Source organism: Physeter macrocephalus, chromosome 11 (assembly GCF_002837175.3).
Source record: "Physeter macrocephalus isolate SW-GA chromosome 11, ASM283717v5, whole genome shotgun sequence".
NCBI classification, from domain to species: domain Eukaryota; kingdom Metazoa; phylum Chordata; class Mammalia; order Artiodactyla; family Physeteridae; genus Physeter; species Physeter macrocephalus.
This window is the reverse complement of record NC_041224.1, coordinates 37,321,403-37,336,577: the sequence shown is the minus strand read 5'-3', so window position 1 is coordinate 37,336,577 and position 15,175 is coordinate 37,321,403. Positions and strand designations below refer to the sequence as shown.

The 15,175-nt window shown below is 46.1% G+C and overlaps 1 protein-coding gene across 2 annotated transcripts in view; it reads left to right on the top strand.

Annotated features, from left to right (window-relative positions):
* APBA2 (amyloid beta precursor protein binding family A member 2) overlaps positions 1-15,175 on the top strand; it is a 264,544-nt gene that overhangs the window by 171,162 nt on the left and 78,207 nt on the right. Inside the window, exon 3 of one of the 2 annotated variants that reach the window (XM_024129695.1) lies at positions 7,770-8,760. In XM_024129695.1, coding sequence (XP_023985463.1) covers positions 7,810-8,760 — 951 coding nt within the window. In that variant the 5' untranslated portion in view covers positions 7,770-7,809. Of the gene's footprint in view, positions 1-7,769; positions 8,761-15,175 lie in introns of those variants that run through there. The other variant, XM_007128812.3, reaches the window with a different exon arrangement.

Below are 15,175 nucleotides of genomic sequence, written 5' to 3'. Positions count from 1 at the left end.
GGGAAACATCAAGACATTATTTATTACACAGAAATAAAACACAGTTTGTGTGTTCAATAGGGGAAGAGTTAGGTAATGTCCATGGGGCCAGGAAATATCATGTAGCCATTAAATAATACTTAATAGAGAGTTTCTACTGGATTCTCTCCCTTCAAATGTCATTTAAAATGTTCCTCAACTCCCTGTATGTAGTAGGAAAAAAAAAGTGTTCTTGGAAGTGAGGCCAGTGTGGGTTACTCTCTTATTTAACCCACTTCAAGCCTTGCAGGCAGGGCCATCATTTCCAGTTTCCCAGGAGGGGAAGGCCATTCATCCATTAAATATCTTGCCAAAGGCCTGACAGTAAGTGGAGGTCTGAATTTAAACAAGGACTTTCTGTCTTCATCTTTAATAGGAGGCTCTTTCTCTTACACCAAAAGTGCCCCTGTAGGTTTGATGTAATTCTGCAGACCCTTCAAAGACGCGGCTGCCCTCCTGGGAGGCCACCGCGGGTCCTTCCATTTGTATCCACGGAAGACAGAACTGTTTGCACCATCAAACTCTGGAAAAGCCAACAACAGCATTGTATTTAATGGGGAAAACTTTTAAAAAACTAGATCATTCACAGGGGCCTGCTAAGCCCTATTGGAGCCTGAGGCAAAAAGAAAAAAATCAGTCATACCGATCTTTATTTAAAATTTTGATATTTTGTTCATTGTGGATTTTTTTTCCATTAAATTTTGATTTTTTTAAAGTATTCCATTAAAGTCATATCTGTTTTGATTCCTGAGTTTTTTTGGCGCCCTGTTAAATTTTGCACCCGAGGCGAGTGCCATGCCTGCCTTACCCTGGACCAGCCCTGGTTAATAAGTAAAGGCATTTTCATTACAATTGGGAATAAGTCAGGGATGCCTCAGCACCACTGTCATGTAACTGTGGAAGGGCAGTGCAGTCAGACAAAATGCTGGAAAAGAGAATAAAATTATCAACTAAAACTATTGGAATTTAAAAATGGGCTTATAATACAAAAGCAGTAGGGATTTTTTTTCTATGTACCAACAATAGTCAGATATATATGATAGGAGAGAATATCCATTCCCCATGGCTACAAAAACTAATATGTCTTAGAATCAGCTTCCTCTGACATGTCTACAGCTATGAAGAAACCCACAGTGCTGTTGACATTTAAGACTTGGATAAATGGGGAGATATTTCTTGAGTGAAAAGACCCAATGTTGTGTGTATAAAATTTCATCATTGTTGGACAGTAGAAAATACAGTGGGAGATGATTTTGCAGCGAGCTGGCAGCAGTGGCTTGGCCACCTGGATTTTTTTGTTGAGGCGAGAAAAGGAAGGATCCTCTATTTTTTAAGAGTGGACAGAGGTGGGTTGTCCTTGGCCAAATCTGCTTGCTTCAAGGGACAACGTGCATGCCACCTGGAGCCAGAGGAAATGTGTTCTCTCTGACATTGCCTGGGCCTGTGAGCTGCACTCCATCCCCAGCTGCAAGGAGTGCAGATTTCCCATGAGGGGGGCCAAACATCTCGCCTTGAAGCAGGCAAATCTGGCCACTCTCTGGAACCCTTTATATACAGTGGAATATTACTCAGCCATAAAAAGGAATGAAATAGTGCCATTTGCAGCAACATGGTTGGACCTAGAGATTATCATGCTAAGTGAAATAAATAAACCAGACAGAGAAAGGCAGCTATCATATGACATCACTTATATGTGGAATCTAAAATATGACACAAATGAACTTATCCAAGAAACAGAGACAGACTCACAGACATAGAGAACAGACTTGTGGTTGCCAAGAGAGAGCGGGTATGGGCGAGAGATGGATTGGGAGTTTGGGATTAACAGAGGTAAACCATCATATATAGGATGGATAAACAACAAGGTCCTACTGTATAGCACAGGGAACTATATTCAATATCCTGTGATAAACCATAATGGAAAAGAATATAAAAAAGAATGTATATATGTGTATAATGAGTCACTTTGCTGTACACCAGAAATTAACACATTGTATATCAACTATACTTGAATAAAATTTAAAAAGAAATATATATAAAGAAGCAGAGGCCCTCAATATGTTTGCCTACATCCCCCCACTGTCGGGGTGGTGAATGCTCTTCTGGCCACACCCCTCCTGGGCCTTTTCTGAGGACCTGGACCTTGGATTGGATTGAAAAAAAAGTTTTAAAGGGTCCTGGGTAAAAGCCCTGGAGTGAGGAAAATGGTGTAGAGCATATCCTTAGGGAAACATCAAGACATTATTTATTACACAGAAATAAAACACAGTTTGTGTGTTCAATAGGGGAAGAGTTAGGTAATGTCCATGGGGCCAGGAAATATCATGTAGCCATTAAATAATACTTAATAGAGAGTTTCTACTGGATTCTCTCCCTTCAAATGTCATTTAAAATGTTCCTCAACTCCCTGTATGTAGTAGGAAAAAAAAAGTGTTCTTGGAAGTGAGGCCAGTGTGGGTTACTCTCTTATTTAACCCACTTCAAGCCTTGCAGGCAGGGCCATCATTTCCAGTTTCCCAGGAGGGGAAGGCCATTCATCCATTAAATATCTTGCCAAAGGCCTGACAGTAAGTGGAGGTCTGAATTTAAACAAGGACTTTCTGTCTTCATCTTTAATAGGAGGCTCTTTCTCTTACACCAAAAGTGCCCCTGTAGGTTTGATGTAATTCTGCAGACCCTTCAAAGACGCGGCTGCCCTCCTGGGAGGCCACCGCGGGTCCTTCCATTTGTATCCACGGAAGACAGAACTGTTTGCACCATCAAACTCTGGAAAAGCCAACAACAGCATTGTATTTAATGGGGAAAACTTTTAAAAAACTAGATCATTCACAGGGGCCTGCTAAGCCCTATTGGAGCCTGAGGCAAAAAGAAAAAAATCAGTCATACCGATCTTTATTTAAAATTTTGATATTTTGTTCATTGTGGATTTTTTTTCCATTAAATTTTGATTTTTTTAAAGTATTCCATTAAAGTCATATCTGTTTTGATTCCTGAGTTTTTTTGGCGCCCTGTTAAATTTTGCACCCGAGGCGAGTGCCATGCCTGCCTTACCCTGGACCAGCCCTGGTTAATAAGTAAAGGCATTTTCATTACAATTGGGAATAAGTCAGGGATGCCTCAGCACCACTGTCATGTAACTGTGGAAGGGCAGTGCAGTCAGACAAAATGCTGGAAAAGAGAATAAAATTATCAACTAAAACTATTGGAATTTAAAAATGGGCTTATAATACAAAAGCAGTAGGGATTTTTTTTCTATGTACCAACAATAGTCAGATATATATGATAGGAGAGAATATCCATTCCCCATGGCTACAAAAACTAATATGTCTTAGAATCAGCTTCCTCTGACATGTCTACAGCTATGAAGAAACCCACAGTGCTGTTGACATTTAAGACTTGGATAAATGGGGAGATATTTCTTGAGTGAAAAGACCCAATGTTGTGTGTATAAAATTTCATCATTGTTGGACAGTAGAAAATACAGTGGGAGATGATTTTGCAGCGAGCTGGCAGCAGTGGCTTGGCCACCTGGATTTTTTTGTTGAGGCGAGAAAAGGAAGGATCCTCTATTTTTTAAGAGTGGACAGAGGTGGGTTGTCCTTGGCCAAATCTGCTTGCTTCAAGGGACAACGTGCATGCCACCTGGAGCCAGAGGAAATGTGTTCTCTCTGACATTGCCTGGGCCTGTGAGCTGCACTCCATCCCCAGCTGCAAGGAGTGCAGATTTCCCATGAGGGGGGCCAAACATCTCGCCTTGAAGCAGGCAAATCTGGCCACTCTCTGGAACCCTTTATGATCTTGAAATATTTAGCCCATCTGAAAAGCATACACGCGGAAGGTAGGGAGCAGCTTAGTTTCCTCCCAAACGATCGCCCCAGTGGTTTTCAAATTTTGTACACATTAAAAACCTGGATGCCGGGTCACGGCTCTACCAGTGAACTTGGAATGTCAGGCGTGAGTACCCGTAAAATTCCCCAGGTGGTTCCAGTGTGCAGCCCAAGTATCCCAATACCCCTCACCAAATAGACTGTTCTTTTCCACATGCCTTAGGGTGACCAGCCATCCTGGTTTTAGCACTGAAAGTGCTGTGTCCTCAGAAACTGTGTTCAGTCCCAGCAAACCGGGATGGCTGGTCACCCTACATGGTAGAGACTACATTCCTACGTGAACGTATGTCTGTTTCTGGACTTTCTCATCTATACCATTTCTGTCTGTCCGGCAACACTACCATGCCATTTTAATTACCATGACTTTATAGTTAAATGCTTGATAAGGCAAGTTCTCCTCACAGTCTCATTTTTTAGATCTTTCCCAGCTATTTTCACAAGTTTGTTCTTCTAAATGAACATAAGAATTACTAGGTCAAGGTTTCCCCAGTATTCCACTGAGATTTTGCCTGGGACAGCCTTAAATTATAGATTATTTTGGACAAAACTCTAACTCGAAAAGATACATGCACCCCTATGTTCATAGCAGCACTGTGCACAATAGCCAAGACATGGAAACAACCTAAATGTCCATTGACAGAGGAATAGATAAAGAAGGTGTGGTACGTATATACAATGGAATATTACTCAGCCATAAAAAAACAATGAAATAATGCCATTTGCAGCAACATGGATGGACATAGATATTATCATACTAAGTGAAGTAAGTCAGAAAGAGAAAGACAAATACCATATGATATCACATATGTGGAATCTAAAATATGACACAAATGAACTTACCTATGAAACAAAAACAGACTCACGGACATAGAGAAGAGATTTGTGGTTGCCAAGGGGGAGGGGGGTGGGGGAGGGATGGATTGGGAGTTTGGGATTAGCAGATGCAAACCATTATATATAGAATGGATAAACAAGGTCCTGCTGTTGAATATAGCACAGGGAACTATAGTTGATATCCTGTGATGAACCATAATGGTAAAGAAAATGATAAAGAATGTGTGTGCATGTGTGTATATATATGTATGTCACGCACACATATATACATATATATGTATAAAACTGAATCACTTTGCTGTATAACAAAGATTAACACAACATTGTAACTCAACTATACTTCAATAAAATAAATTTAAAAATTATAGATCACTTGGGTAACATTAATAGGATCAGGATCTGCTCTATGTTACCATATACTTTAGTCCTTGAGTCTTAAATTGGCCAGTAGGGTGTTGTATATAGGTGTGGGCATACACATCTAGGTGTGTGTAAGATGTTGTCCCCCCCAGATGACATAGAATTCAAAGTTAAGATAGTAAGAGATACTGTGTACCTTGGTTTATCCTTTGACAAGGATGTGAATACCTACAGTGTGCATGGCCTGGTGTCAGACCCTGGGGAGCTACAGAGATGCTACAGAGATGGTGCCCCACCCTCTGCAAAGAAAAGGGACCCGTGTGCTCCTGTGCAAGTAACCACTAGCCCCATTGGCCCTCCATCATCCTGGCTTCCGAGGCATAGGGATCTGGTCACACCTTAGCCATCGCATTCCATACACACTTTAGGGACCATTTTGAGGAAGGCTTTTCCTGGAGATTGTGTCCAAAAGAGTGTTTGCCAAGTGCCTTGTATCATTCCTACAGCAGGTGGCACGTCTGTTGCGGTTGGCTGTACTTTGTGAATGTGGGAAATCTGCTCTACAACAATGCTTGGTACCTTGGTGCATCCTCTCTGATCAGCTGTATTTTAGGGAACACTGGACACCTTGCTGTCTACCAGGAACAGATCTCTGGAATGGGCCCGTCAGTTTCAGGGTTTGGGGATGGGGTGACTCGGGAGGACGCTCAGACCCTGCAGGGTCCATCTTAGTGACGGTTTTCCTGGTGTGGGACGGCTTTCAGACGTGTGGGCTGCTCTGGGGAAGTGATGTGGATCTTTTAGCGTCTAGCGATGCTGTGGAGACATGGCCGCTTGTGAGCCTCTCACTTCTCTAGAGGACGGGAAGGGTGTTTCCATTGGTCTCCATTCCTCCAGCCGCCCGTCCCCCAGTGTCTTCTGAAGGGGCGGAAAGAGAAATCCTGTGTCATGTGCCTGCTGAAAATTGCCCAATGACGCTGCGTGGTTTGTGGGATAAAATGCAGGGTCCTGGACAGTGGGGTACAGGACACTCCCAGTTTGGGCTTTGCGGTGCCTGGTGGTGCCGTGACCCAGATCCCGTAAGCAGCAGCCGTGTCCTTTGCACCCTCCCGGGTGTCCCCCTTCTCCTGGTGGTCCTCCCTCTGGTGTCCCCCTTCCTGGGCCCCCACCCCATCGAGCCTGTGAGGCTCAGGCTCACGTCCAGTGTCTCTCTGTGGCACTCGGCCTGGATGGCTCCTGGCAAATCCGGTCAGTGCTGTCGTTTGGAGTAAGGAGGAAGCAGAGGCTTGTGTGTGTGCCTGGGAGTGGGGGACGAGCTCGAGGGGGGTGGGGGGACTTGAGATGGGCTTCGAGGGGCAGCAGATTTCAACTTGGAAGGGGTAGGGCACCTCCTCATTGGCTTCATCTTGTCTTTGGAATGAAAGCTTCTCTTTTTCTTTTTGAGAGCAAATAACCTGATCTTATGACCATTTGTCTTGGTCACTTGGGCTCCTCAATCAGTGAGCATCTTCACAAAGTCATGAGTGAGACGGCCAACAGGCACATGAAAAGATGCTCAACATCACTAATCATTAGAGAAATGCAAATCAAAACCACAGTGAGGTACCACCTGACACCATTCAGAATGGCCATCATTAAAAAGTCCACAAACAATAAATGCTGGAGAGGGTGTGGAGAAAAGGGAACCCTCTACACTGCTGGTGGGAATGTAAATTGGTGCAGCCACTATGGAGAACAGTACGGAGGTTCCTTAAAAAACTAAAAATAGAGCTACCATATGACTCAGCAATCCCACTACTGGGCATATACCCTGAGAAAACCATAATTCAAAAAGACACATGCACCGCAGTGTTCATTGCAGCACTATTTACAATAGCCAGGTCATGGAAGCAACCCAAATGCCCATCAACAGACGAATGGATAAAGAAGATGTGGTACATATATACAATGGAACATTATTCAGCCATAAGAAAGAATGAAATAATGCCATTTGCAGCAAGATGGATGGACCTAGAGATTATCATACCAAGTGAAGTAAGTCAGAGAAAGACAAATATCATATGATATCACCTATATGTGGTATCTAAAAAAAATGATATAAATGAACTTATTTACAAAACGAAAACAGACAGACAGACATAGAAAAGAAACTAATGATTATCAAAGGGGAAAGGGTGGGGGAGGGATAAATTAGGAGTTTGGGATTAAAAGATACACACTACTTTATATAAAATAGATAACAAGGATCTACTCTATAGTTCAGGAGACTATATTCAATATCTTGTAATAACCTGTTGTGGAAAAGACTCTGAAAAAGAATATATATGTAAAACTGAATCACTGTGCTGTACACCTGAAAGTAACACAATGTTGTAAATCCACTATACTTCAAATAAAAAGAAAAAGAAAGAGAGGGAAGTCACGAATGAGCGGGGAGTTGGGGGGGAAGCAGTAGGCGTCCTGGGGGTCGTCGGGGTCTCCTGCTCCTCCAGCCCCGGTGTCCTCCTCTCTCTTTGGCAGGTGTGTGCGCCGGTCCTGACACACCAGGCAGCTGGGGTGGGGGCGCCACGTCGTTTGAACAGACTCGCGTTACATCGCTCTGGTGTGAACCGTGCTGGCGGGGCGTGCTTCTCGGGCTCTGACTGTCCTGTCCCCCCTTGCTCCCCACAGTGGCTGCCCCCTGGTGACAATGGCCGCGTGACTGCCTGCCATGGACCACCGGAAGCGTCAGAACACGGCGAGCAGCATGCTGGACCACAGGGCGAGGCCGGGCCTGGAGCCCGAGAGCGAGGATGTGGAGCCGCCCCTGGAGGAGTACGTGCCCAAGGGCCTGGAGCTGGCGGCCCTGCGGCCCGAGAGCCCTGCGCCCGCCGAGCCGGGCGGCCACGACCACAGCCCCGACGGGGACTCCAGCTCCGACTATGTGAACAACACCTCCGAGGAGGAGGACTATGACGAGGGCCTCCCCGAGGAAGAGGAGGGCATCACCTACTACATCCGCTACTGCCCTGAGGACGACAGCTACCTGCAGGGCATGGACTGCAACGGGGACGGCTACCTGGCCCACGACGCGCGCCACCTGGAGACGGACGAGTGCCAGGAGGCAGTGGAGGAGTGGACGGACCCGGCGGGCCCACAGCCGCACGGCCACGGGGACCAGGGCAGCCCCGGCTACCGGGACGGCCACCTCCCCACCCCAGAGGTGGAAACCTCTATGCTGGAGGCCCAGGACCAGGAAGAGGGCGTCCACTACTGTCCTGGTGAAGAGGCCTACCAGGACTACTACCCCGCTGAGGCCAACGGGAACGAGGGCAGCGCATCCCCCTACCGCCCGAGGCGCGGGGACGGGGACCTGGAGGACCAGGAGGAGGACATCGACCAGATCGTGGCCGAGATCAAGATGAGCTTTAGCATGAGCAGCATCACCAGTGCCGGCGAGGCCAGCCCCGAGCACACGCCGCCGCGGGCGCCCGAGCCGGGGCCCGGGGACTCCTCGGAGGCCTGCCCACCTGCCGAGGCCAGCCGCGGCCCCAGCAGACACGAGGGCAGGCCCAAGTCCCTGAACCTCCCTCCCGAGGCCAAGCACGCCACAGACCCCCAGAGAAGCTTCAAGACCAAGACCAGGACTCCCGAGGAGAGGCCAAAGTGGCCCCAAGAGCAGGTAGGACTCTGGCTGTCCCCAGGGAAGGGGATGGAGGGGCCCGGAGAGCACAGGTGCTGCTGTAACCTGTAGATCAGAATGCGTGCCTCGCTCTCCATTCCCTCAGTTATGTGTGGATGGCCCAGCCACTCGTGTTCACCCATCAGGTGCCTTAGTAAATGTCAAGAAAATCTGGTGGAAGGCTGATTGGCAGCCAGGGCTCCCAGGAGACACCGCAGCCCACCCAGAAGAGGTTGAGTCTTAGTCTGCTTGCCCTGGATCTGCTCACATGGGGGTGGTCCCTGTGACGGTTGCCCCTCACCAGGGGGTTTCTTCAGGCTGGCCGGACATCCGCAAGGATGCGGGGCTACTGGCGAGTGCAGGCCGCTGCAGCTGGTGGTTGGGGGCAGCCTAGCGTCGAGGGGCAGCGACCTGAGTGCATTTCACTGGGGATGGTTGTATCGGGTGACACTTCTCTGAAAGCCCGGGGGCCTTGGCACGATGGGCGATTAGCTGTAAATAACCGTTTTGCAAATGATTATTTGAAGGTTTGACAAAGTCTTGGAGAAGAGATGTATGCTAATGAGGCCAGTGGGTTTAAGCGTAACTATTTTCTTTTAATTATAGCAAAGTAAGTGTGTATTCTAATGAACCCTTTTGACAAGCTGCCTTTCAAAAAAACCTTATGTGTATATAAAAAGAAGATGTGAATATTAGACGCATGTAAAGGAACTTCTATTTAGCTAAATCTGTGGACAAATGAGAATGAACTGCTTTCATATTTTTTAAAGGCTTCGTTAATATTATTTTTTTCCCAGAAGAGTTCATGCACTTGAAAAGTATAGATAGTGAGAGCTCGTGTTTGGGCAACAAGTCCTATTGACTCACTGTAGGTTTCTGGAACTTCCCTTTGATGCCTTTTGTTTTTTTTTAAAGATCGTTAAGCATAAATTGACTTCACTTTCAGGGTGTTCTTGTCATTTGAGGCTGTTCTGTGTGTGCTGGGGGCTTTGGGGTGTAAAGAAACTGCTGTGTGCTAGCGGATGTGGAGGGAGCCCCCCAGTAATAGCGGCGGCTCTGGGGTCAAGGTCTGGGCTTTAGGGAATAGTACTGCTGTCCTTCTGCAGTCCTGGCAGGGCTGGACTCACCACCCAGCAGTGGCGATGGTGCCACGGGTCGATGTGGACCACGCAAGGCAGATGACGTGCTGAGCCTCACCAGGACAAGTGATGCCTGGACAAAGTTCTAGTCAAGAGAAATGATCTCTAGGGCATATGGTGGGGAGTGGACAAGACCTGATGTTGGGCTTTACTTAAACCACACACCAGTTTGAGTGAAAATGCAGCCCTTTGGGTTGGAGGGCTGGGGGTGGATGAGGGTGGAGGTGGGGGCCCAGAGGAGGTCTGTTCTTCAGACGTGGCATTGGGTGGAAGGACAGGTACCTTTTCTCCCCAAATAGAGTGTTTCCTTGAAACACATGCTCTCTTCCAAGACCCCGGAAAGGCTCATGTATGCTGGTTTATTATTGCCTAGCTTTTCTGGCTTTATTCACTCATTCATTCACAAGTTAATTCCATCAAGGGGAGAGGCTGGCAATTCCCAGCTCAGGGTGGACAAGGGCCCCCGAAGAACCTGGCCTCCTTTTGAGGGCTCTGCCCTGGCTGGGTCGTCACGTCTTGTAGACCCGAATGGCCCATCCAGCTGAAGAACACTGAAATTTGTTCAAGTAGACCCGCTGGTGATAGGAACCCTCTTGAAAGCAAGATATGTGTGTGTGTGTGTGTGTGTGTGTGTGTGTGTGTGTGTGTGTGTGTCTTTGTGTGTGTGTGTGTGTGTCTGTGTGTAAAGAAGGAAGTTCCCTGGGAAGTTTGGCAATTCCTTGCTTCAGACCACAGCCTGCCTTTCTAAAGGGAACCCCCTTCTACCCTGGGAATATCCAGGCCATGTGACCAGCAAAATCCTGGCCCCCAACAGGTGCACCGGGTGCTCCTGAGTCCCACGCCAGTCCCCCCAGTACTGTGCACACAGTGAAGGCTGTGGTGGAAATCACCTGAGGGAGAAACGGGCAGCATCAGCCACCTCGGTGCTTAGACTGTTGGTTTGTAAAGCATGGGCCACGGCCCAGGACTGCCAGTGCCAAGCCGGCATTTTGTTTTGTTTTTTTAATTAGTTTTTATTGGAGTATAATTGATTTACAATGTTGTGTTAGTTTCTGATGTACAGCAAAGTGAATCAGTTATACGTATACATATATCCACTCTCTTTTAGATTATTTTCCCATACAGGTCATTACAGAGTATTGAGTAGAGTTCCCTGTGCTATACAGTAGGTCCTTATTAGTTAAGGCTGCATTTTAGCAAGATGCCACATGCAGTTTGAGAAGCAAGTCTTGGAGGACTCCTGTTGGAGGAGAAATACATAGATAGCATCCCTCCTTTCTTCCCCTCATTTCAGAGCTCAAAAAGTTATGTCCTGGGTGCTTCTAAGAGTGCTGAATAGCACTTCACTCAGTCGCTGTATGGACAACAATATTACAATAGAATTAGAAATGGGACTGTGGTTCCCACCTTCTCAGACTCTGGCACTGAGCATAAACAATGTCTGTAGCTGCCATCGTGGCCCCACGTGCGGTTCTGCCATCCCACTTTTAAAATCTGACATGTTGTAAATGTCGCTCCGTGTTGTCATATCATTTTCATGATCCTTTTTTGCCAGCCTTTGAAGTTCAGGCAATGGGCCATCTAATTGATTTGTCTGTACATACCCTGCCGTGGAGCGTGCAGGTTGCGGATGGCATTTTCTTTTATATACGAGACTATACAGACCTCTTTGTATGAGGGAGGCAGGTTTTCCTCCTTTGGATTTATTACTTGAGGATAAATTCCCAGGCTATGCATGAATGCTGACCCCATGATCCTCTTGTCTGATACTTTTTTTTTCTTCTATGAATGGTTGGTGCCTTTCATCTTTTGGGGTCTCGATGCTTTTCCATTTCCTAGCAGCACTTTATGCATGTACCACAGATGTTATTTTTTGCTGCAGATGTTTTTCTTTAGCCTCTTTTCTTTTGAAAAGGCTCCAGTTTGCAGTTAGAGCTGCCCCCATGCAGCTCTGAGGAGACTGAGAGGTCTGCACAGGGGCACGCAGGTCTGGAGAACCTGAAGGAGGTGGACTTGGCGTTGCGGGAAGCTAGGGTGTGATTGTGGGGAACAGAGGAGACCCGCATGTGAGTGTTTTTACAGGAAAAAAGTTTTTTCAAATCAATGAAAGTTTATTGAGGACAGTTTGGAAAATAGAGGCAAAAAATATTTTGCCCTGTGACATTGTAGAATTCCAGCATTGAGTTTTCATTTTGTAGTAACCTACATGGGGAAAGAATCTGAAAAGGAATATATCTATAACTCAAGTGACTTTGCTGTACACCTGAAATAACACAACATGGTAAATCAACTATACTTCAATAAAAAATAAATTAATTAAAAAACAAAACAAAAAGTTTTCAAATCAAAGAGACAAGTTGCCTCTCAGGATTTCCCCGAAGCATCTGCTTAGAGGTGTTCCGTAAACAAGGTGTGCCTGATCCTTATTATTCATGGATTCCATATTTGTGAATTTGCGTACTCACTAGAATTTATCTGTAACCTTAAAAATCTATACCCATGGCACTTATGCAGTCCTTTTCGGACATGCACAGACAGGCAAAAAAATTGGGTCATTCAACACGCCCGTTCCCAGCTAAGTTTGAACAAGGAGACGCCCTGCCTTCTTTCAGCTCGTACTATGAAAAAGTGTCCTTTTTGTGATCCTTTTAGTGCCGTGTCTTTTGCATTTGTGTGCTTGTTGCTGGTGATAGAATGACCCCCAGGTGCAGTGCGGAAGTGCTGTCTAGTGTTCCTAAGCGCAAGAAGGCTGAGACGTGCCTTTTGGAGAAAAACACGTGTGTTAGGCGTTTCATTCAGGTGTGGTGTGTGTGTGTGTGTGTGTGTGTGTGTGTGTGTGTGTCTTTGTGTGTGTGTGTGTGTGTCTGTGTGTAAAGAAGGAAGTTCCCTGGGAAGTTTGGCAATTCCTTGCTTCAGACCACAGCCTGCCTTTCTAAAGGGAACCCCCTTCTACCCTGGGAATATCCAGGCCATGTGGCCAGCAAAATCCTGGCCCCCAACAGGTGCACCGGGTGCTCCTGAGTCCCACGCTAGCCCCCCCAGTACTGTGCACACAGTGAAGGCTGTGCTGGAAATCACCTGAAGGAGAAACGGGCAGCATCAGCCACCTCGGTGCTTAGACTGTTGGTTTGTAAAGCATGGGCCACGGCCCAGGACTGCCAGTGCCAAGCCGGCATTTTGTTTTGTTTTTTTAATTAGTTTTTATTGGAGTATAATTGATTTACAATGTTGTGTTAGTTTCTGATGTACAGCAAAGTGAATCAGTTATACGTATACATATATCCACTCTCTTTTAGATTATTTTCCCATACAGGTCATTACAGAGTATTGAGTAGAGTTCCCTGTGCTATACAGTAGGTCCTTATTAGTTAAGGCTGCATTTTAGCAAGATGCCACATGCAGTTTGAGAAGCAAGTCTTGGAGGACTCCTGTTGGAGGAGAAATACATAGATAGCATCCCTCCTTTCTTCCCCTCATTTCAGAGCTCAGAAAGTTATATCCTGGGTGCTTCTAAGAGTGCTGAATAGCACTTCACTCAGTCGCTGTATGGACAACAATATTACAATAGAATTAGAAATGGGACTGTGGTTCCCACCTTCTCAGACTCTGGCACTGAGCATAAACAATGTCTGTAGCTGCCATCGTGGCCCCACGTGCGGTTCTGCCATCCCACTTTTAAAATCTGACATGTTGTAAATGTCGCTCCGTGTTGTCATATCATTTTCATGATCCTTTTTTGCCAGCCTTTGAAGTTCAGGCAATGGGCCATCTAATTGATTTGTCTGTACATACCCTGCCGTGGAGCGTGCAGGTTGCGGATGGCATTTTCTTTTATATACGAGACTATACAGACCTCTTTGTATGAGGGAGGCAGGTTTTCCTCCTTTGGATTTATTACTTGAGGATAAATTCCCAGGCTATGCATGAATGCTGACCCCATGATCCTCTTGTCTGATACTTTTTTTTTCTTCTATGAATGGTTGGTGCCTTTCATCTTTTGGGGTCTCGATGCTTTTCCATTTCCTAGCAGCACTTTATGCATGTACCACAGATGTTATTTTTTGCTGCAGATGTTTTTCTTTAGCCTCTTTTCTTTTGAAAAGGCTCCAGTTTGCAGTTAGAGCTGCCCCCATGCAGCTCTGAGGAGACTGAGAGGTCTGCACAGGGGCACGCAGGTCTGGAGAACCTGAAGGAGGTGGACTTGGCGTTGCGGGAAGCTAGGGTGTGATTGTGGGGAACAGAGGAGACCCGCATGTGAGTGTTTTTACAGGAAAAAAGTTTTTTCAAATCAATGAAAGTTTATTGAGGACAGTTTGGAAAATAGAGGCAAAAAATATTTTGCCCTGTGACATTGTAGAATTCCAGCATTGAGTTTTCATTTTGTAGTAACCTACATGGGGAAAGAATCTGAAAAGGAATATATCTATAACTCAAGTGACTTTGCTGTACACCTGAAATAACACAACATGGTAAATCAACTATACTTCAATAAAAAATAAATTAATTAAAAAACAAAACAAAAAGTTTTCAAATCAAAGAGACAAGTTGCCTCTCAGGATTTCCCCGAAGCATCTGCTTAGAGGTGTTCCGTAAACAAGGTGTGCCTGATCCTTATTATTCATGGATTCCATATTTGTGAATTTGCGTACTCACTAGAATTTATCTGTAACCTTAAAAATCTATACCCATGGCACTTATGCAGTCCTTTTCGGACATGCACAGACAGGCAAAAAAATTGGGTCATTCAACACGCCCGTTCCCAGCTAAGTTTGAACAAGGAGACGCCCTGCCTTCTTTCAGCTCGTACTATGAAAAAGTGTCCTTTTTGTGATCCTTTTAGTGCCGTGTCTTTTGCATTTGTGTGCTTGTTGCTGGTGATAGAATGACCCCCAGGTGCAGTGCGGAAGTGCTGTCTAGTGTTCCTAAGCGCAAGAAGGCTGAGACGTGCCTTTTGGAGAAAAACACGTGTGTTAGGCGTTTCATTCAGGTGTGAATGACGGAGCTGTTGGCCGTGAGTTCAGTGTTAACAAATAACAACATGGTACGTTCAGAGAAAGGAAGAAGAATTTGCCGATCTGTACCTGGGGCTGCTCCACGGAGTGCTGGAGTAACATCTACAGTGTGTGAGGGAGTGATGGAAAAGTGGCTAACTTTGTGGATTTGTGAGATGACCACCCATTAAAAAACATCTTGGGCTTCCCTGGTGGCGCAGTGGTTGAGAGTCCGCCTGCCGATGCAGGGGACACGGGTTCGTGCCCCGGTCCGGGAAGATCCCA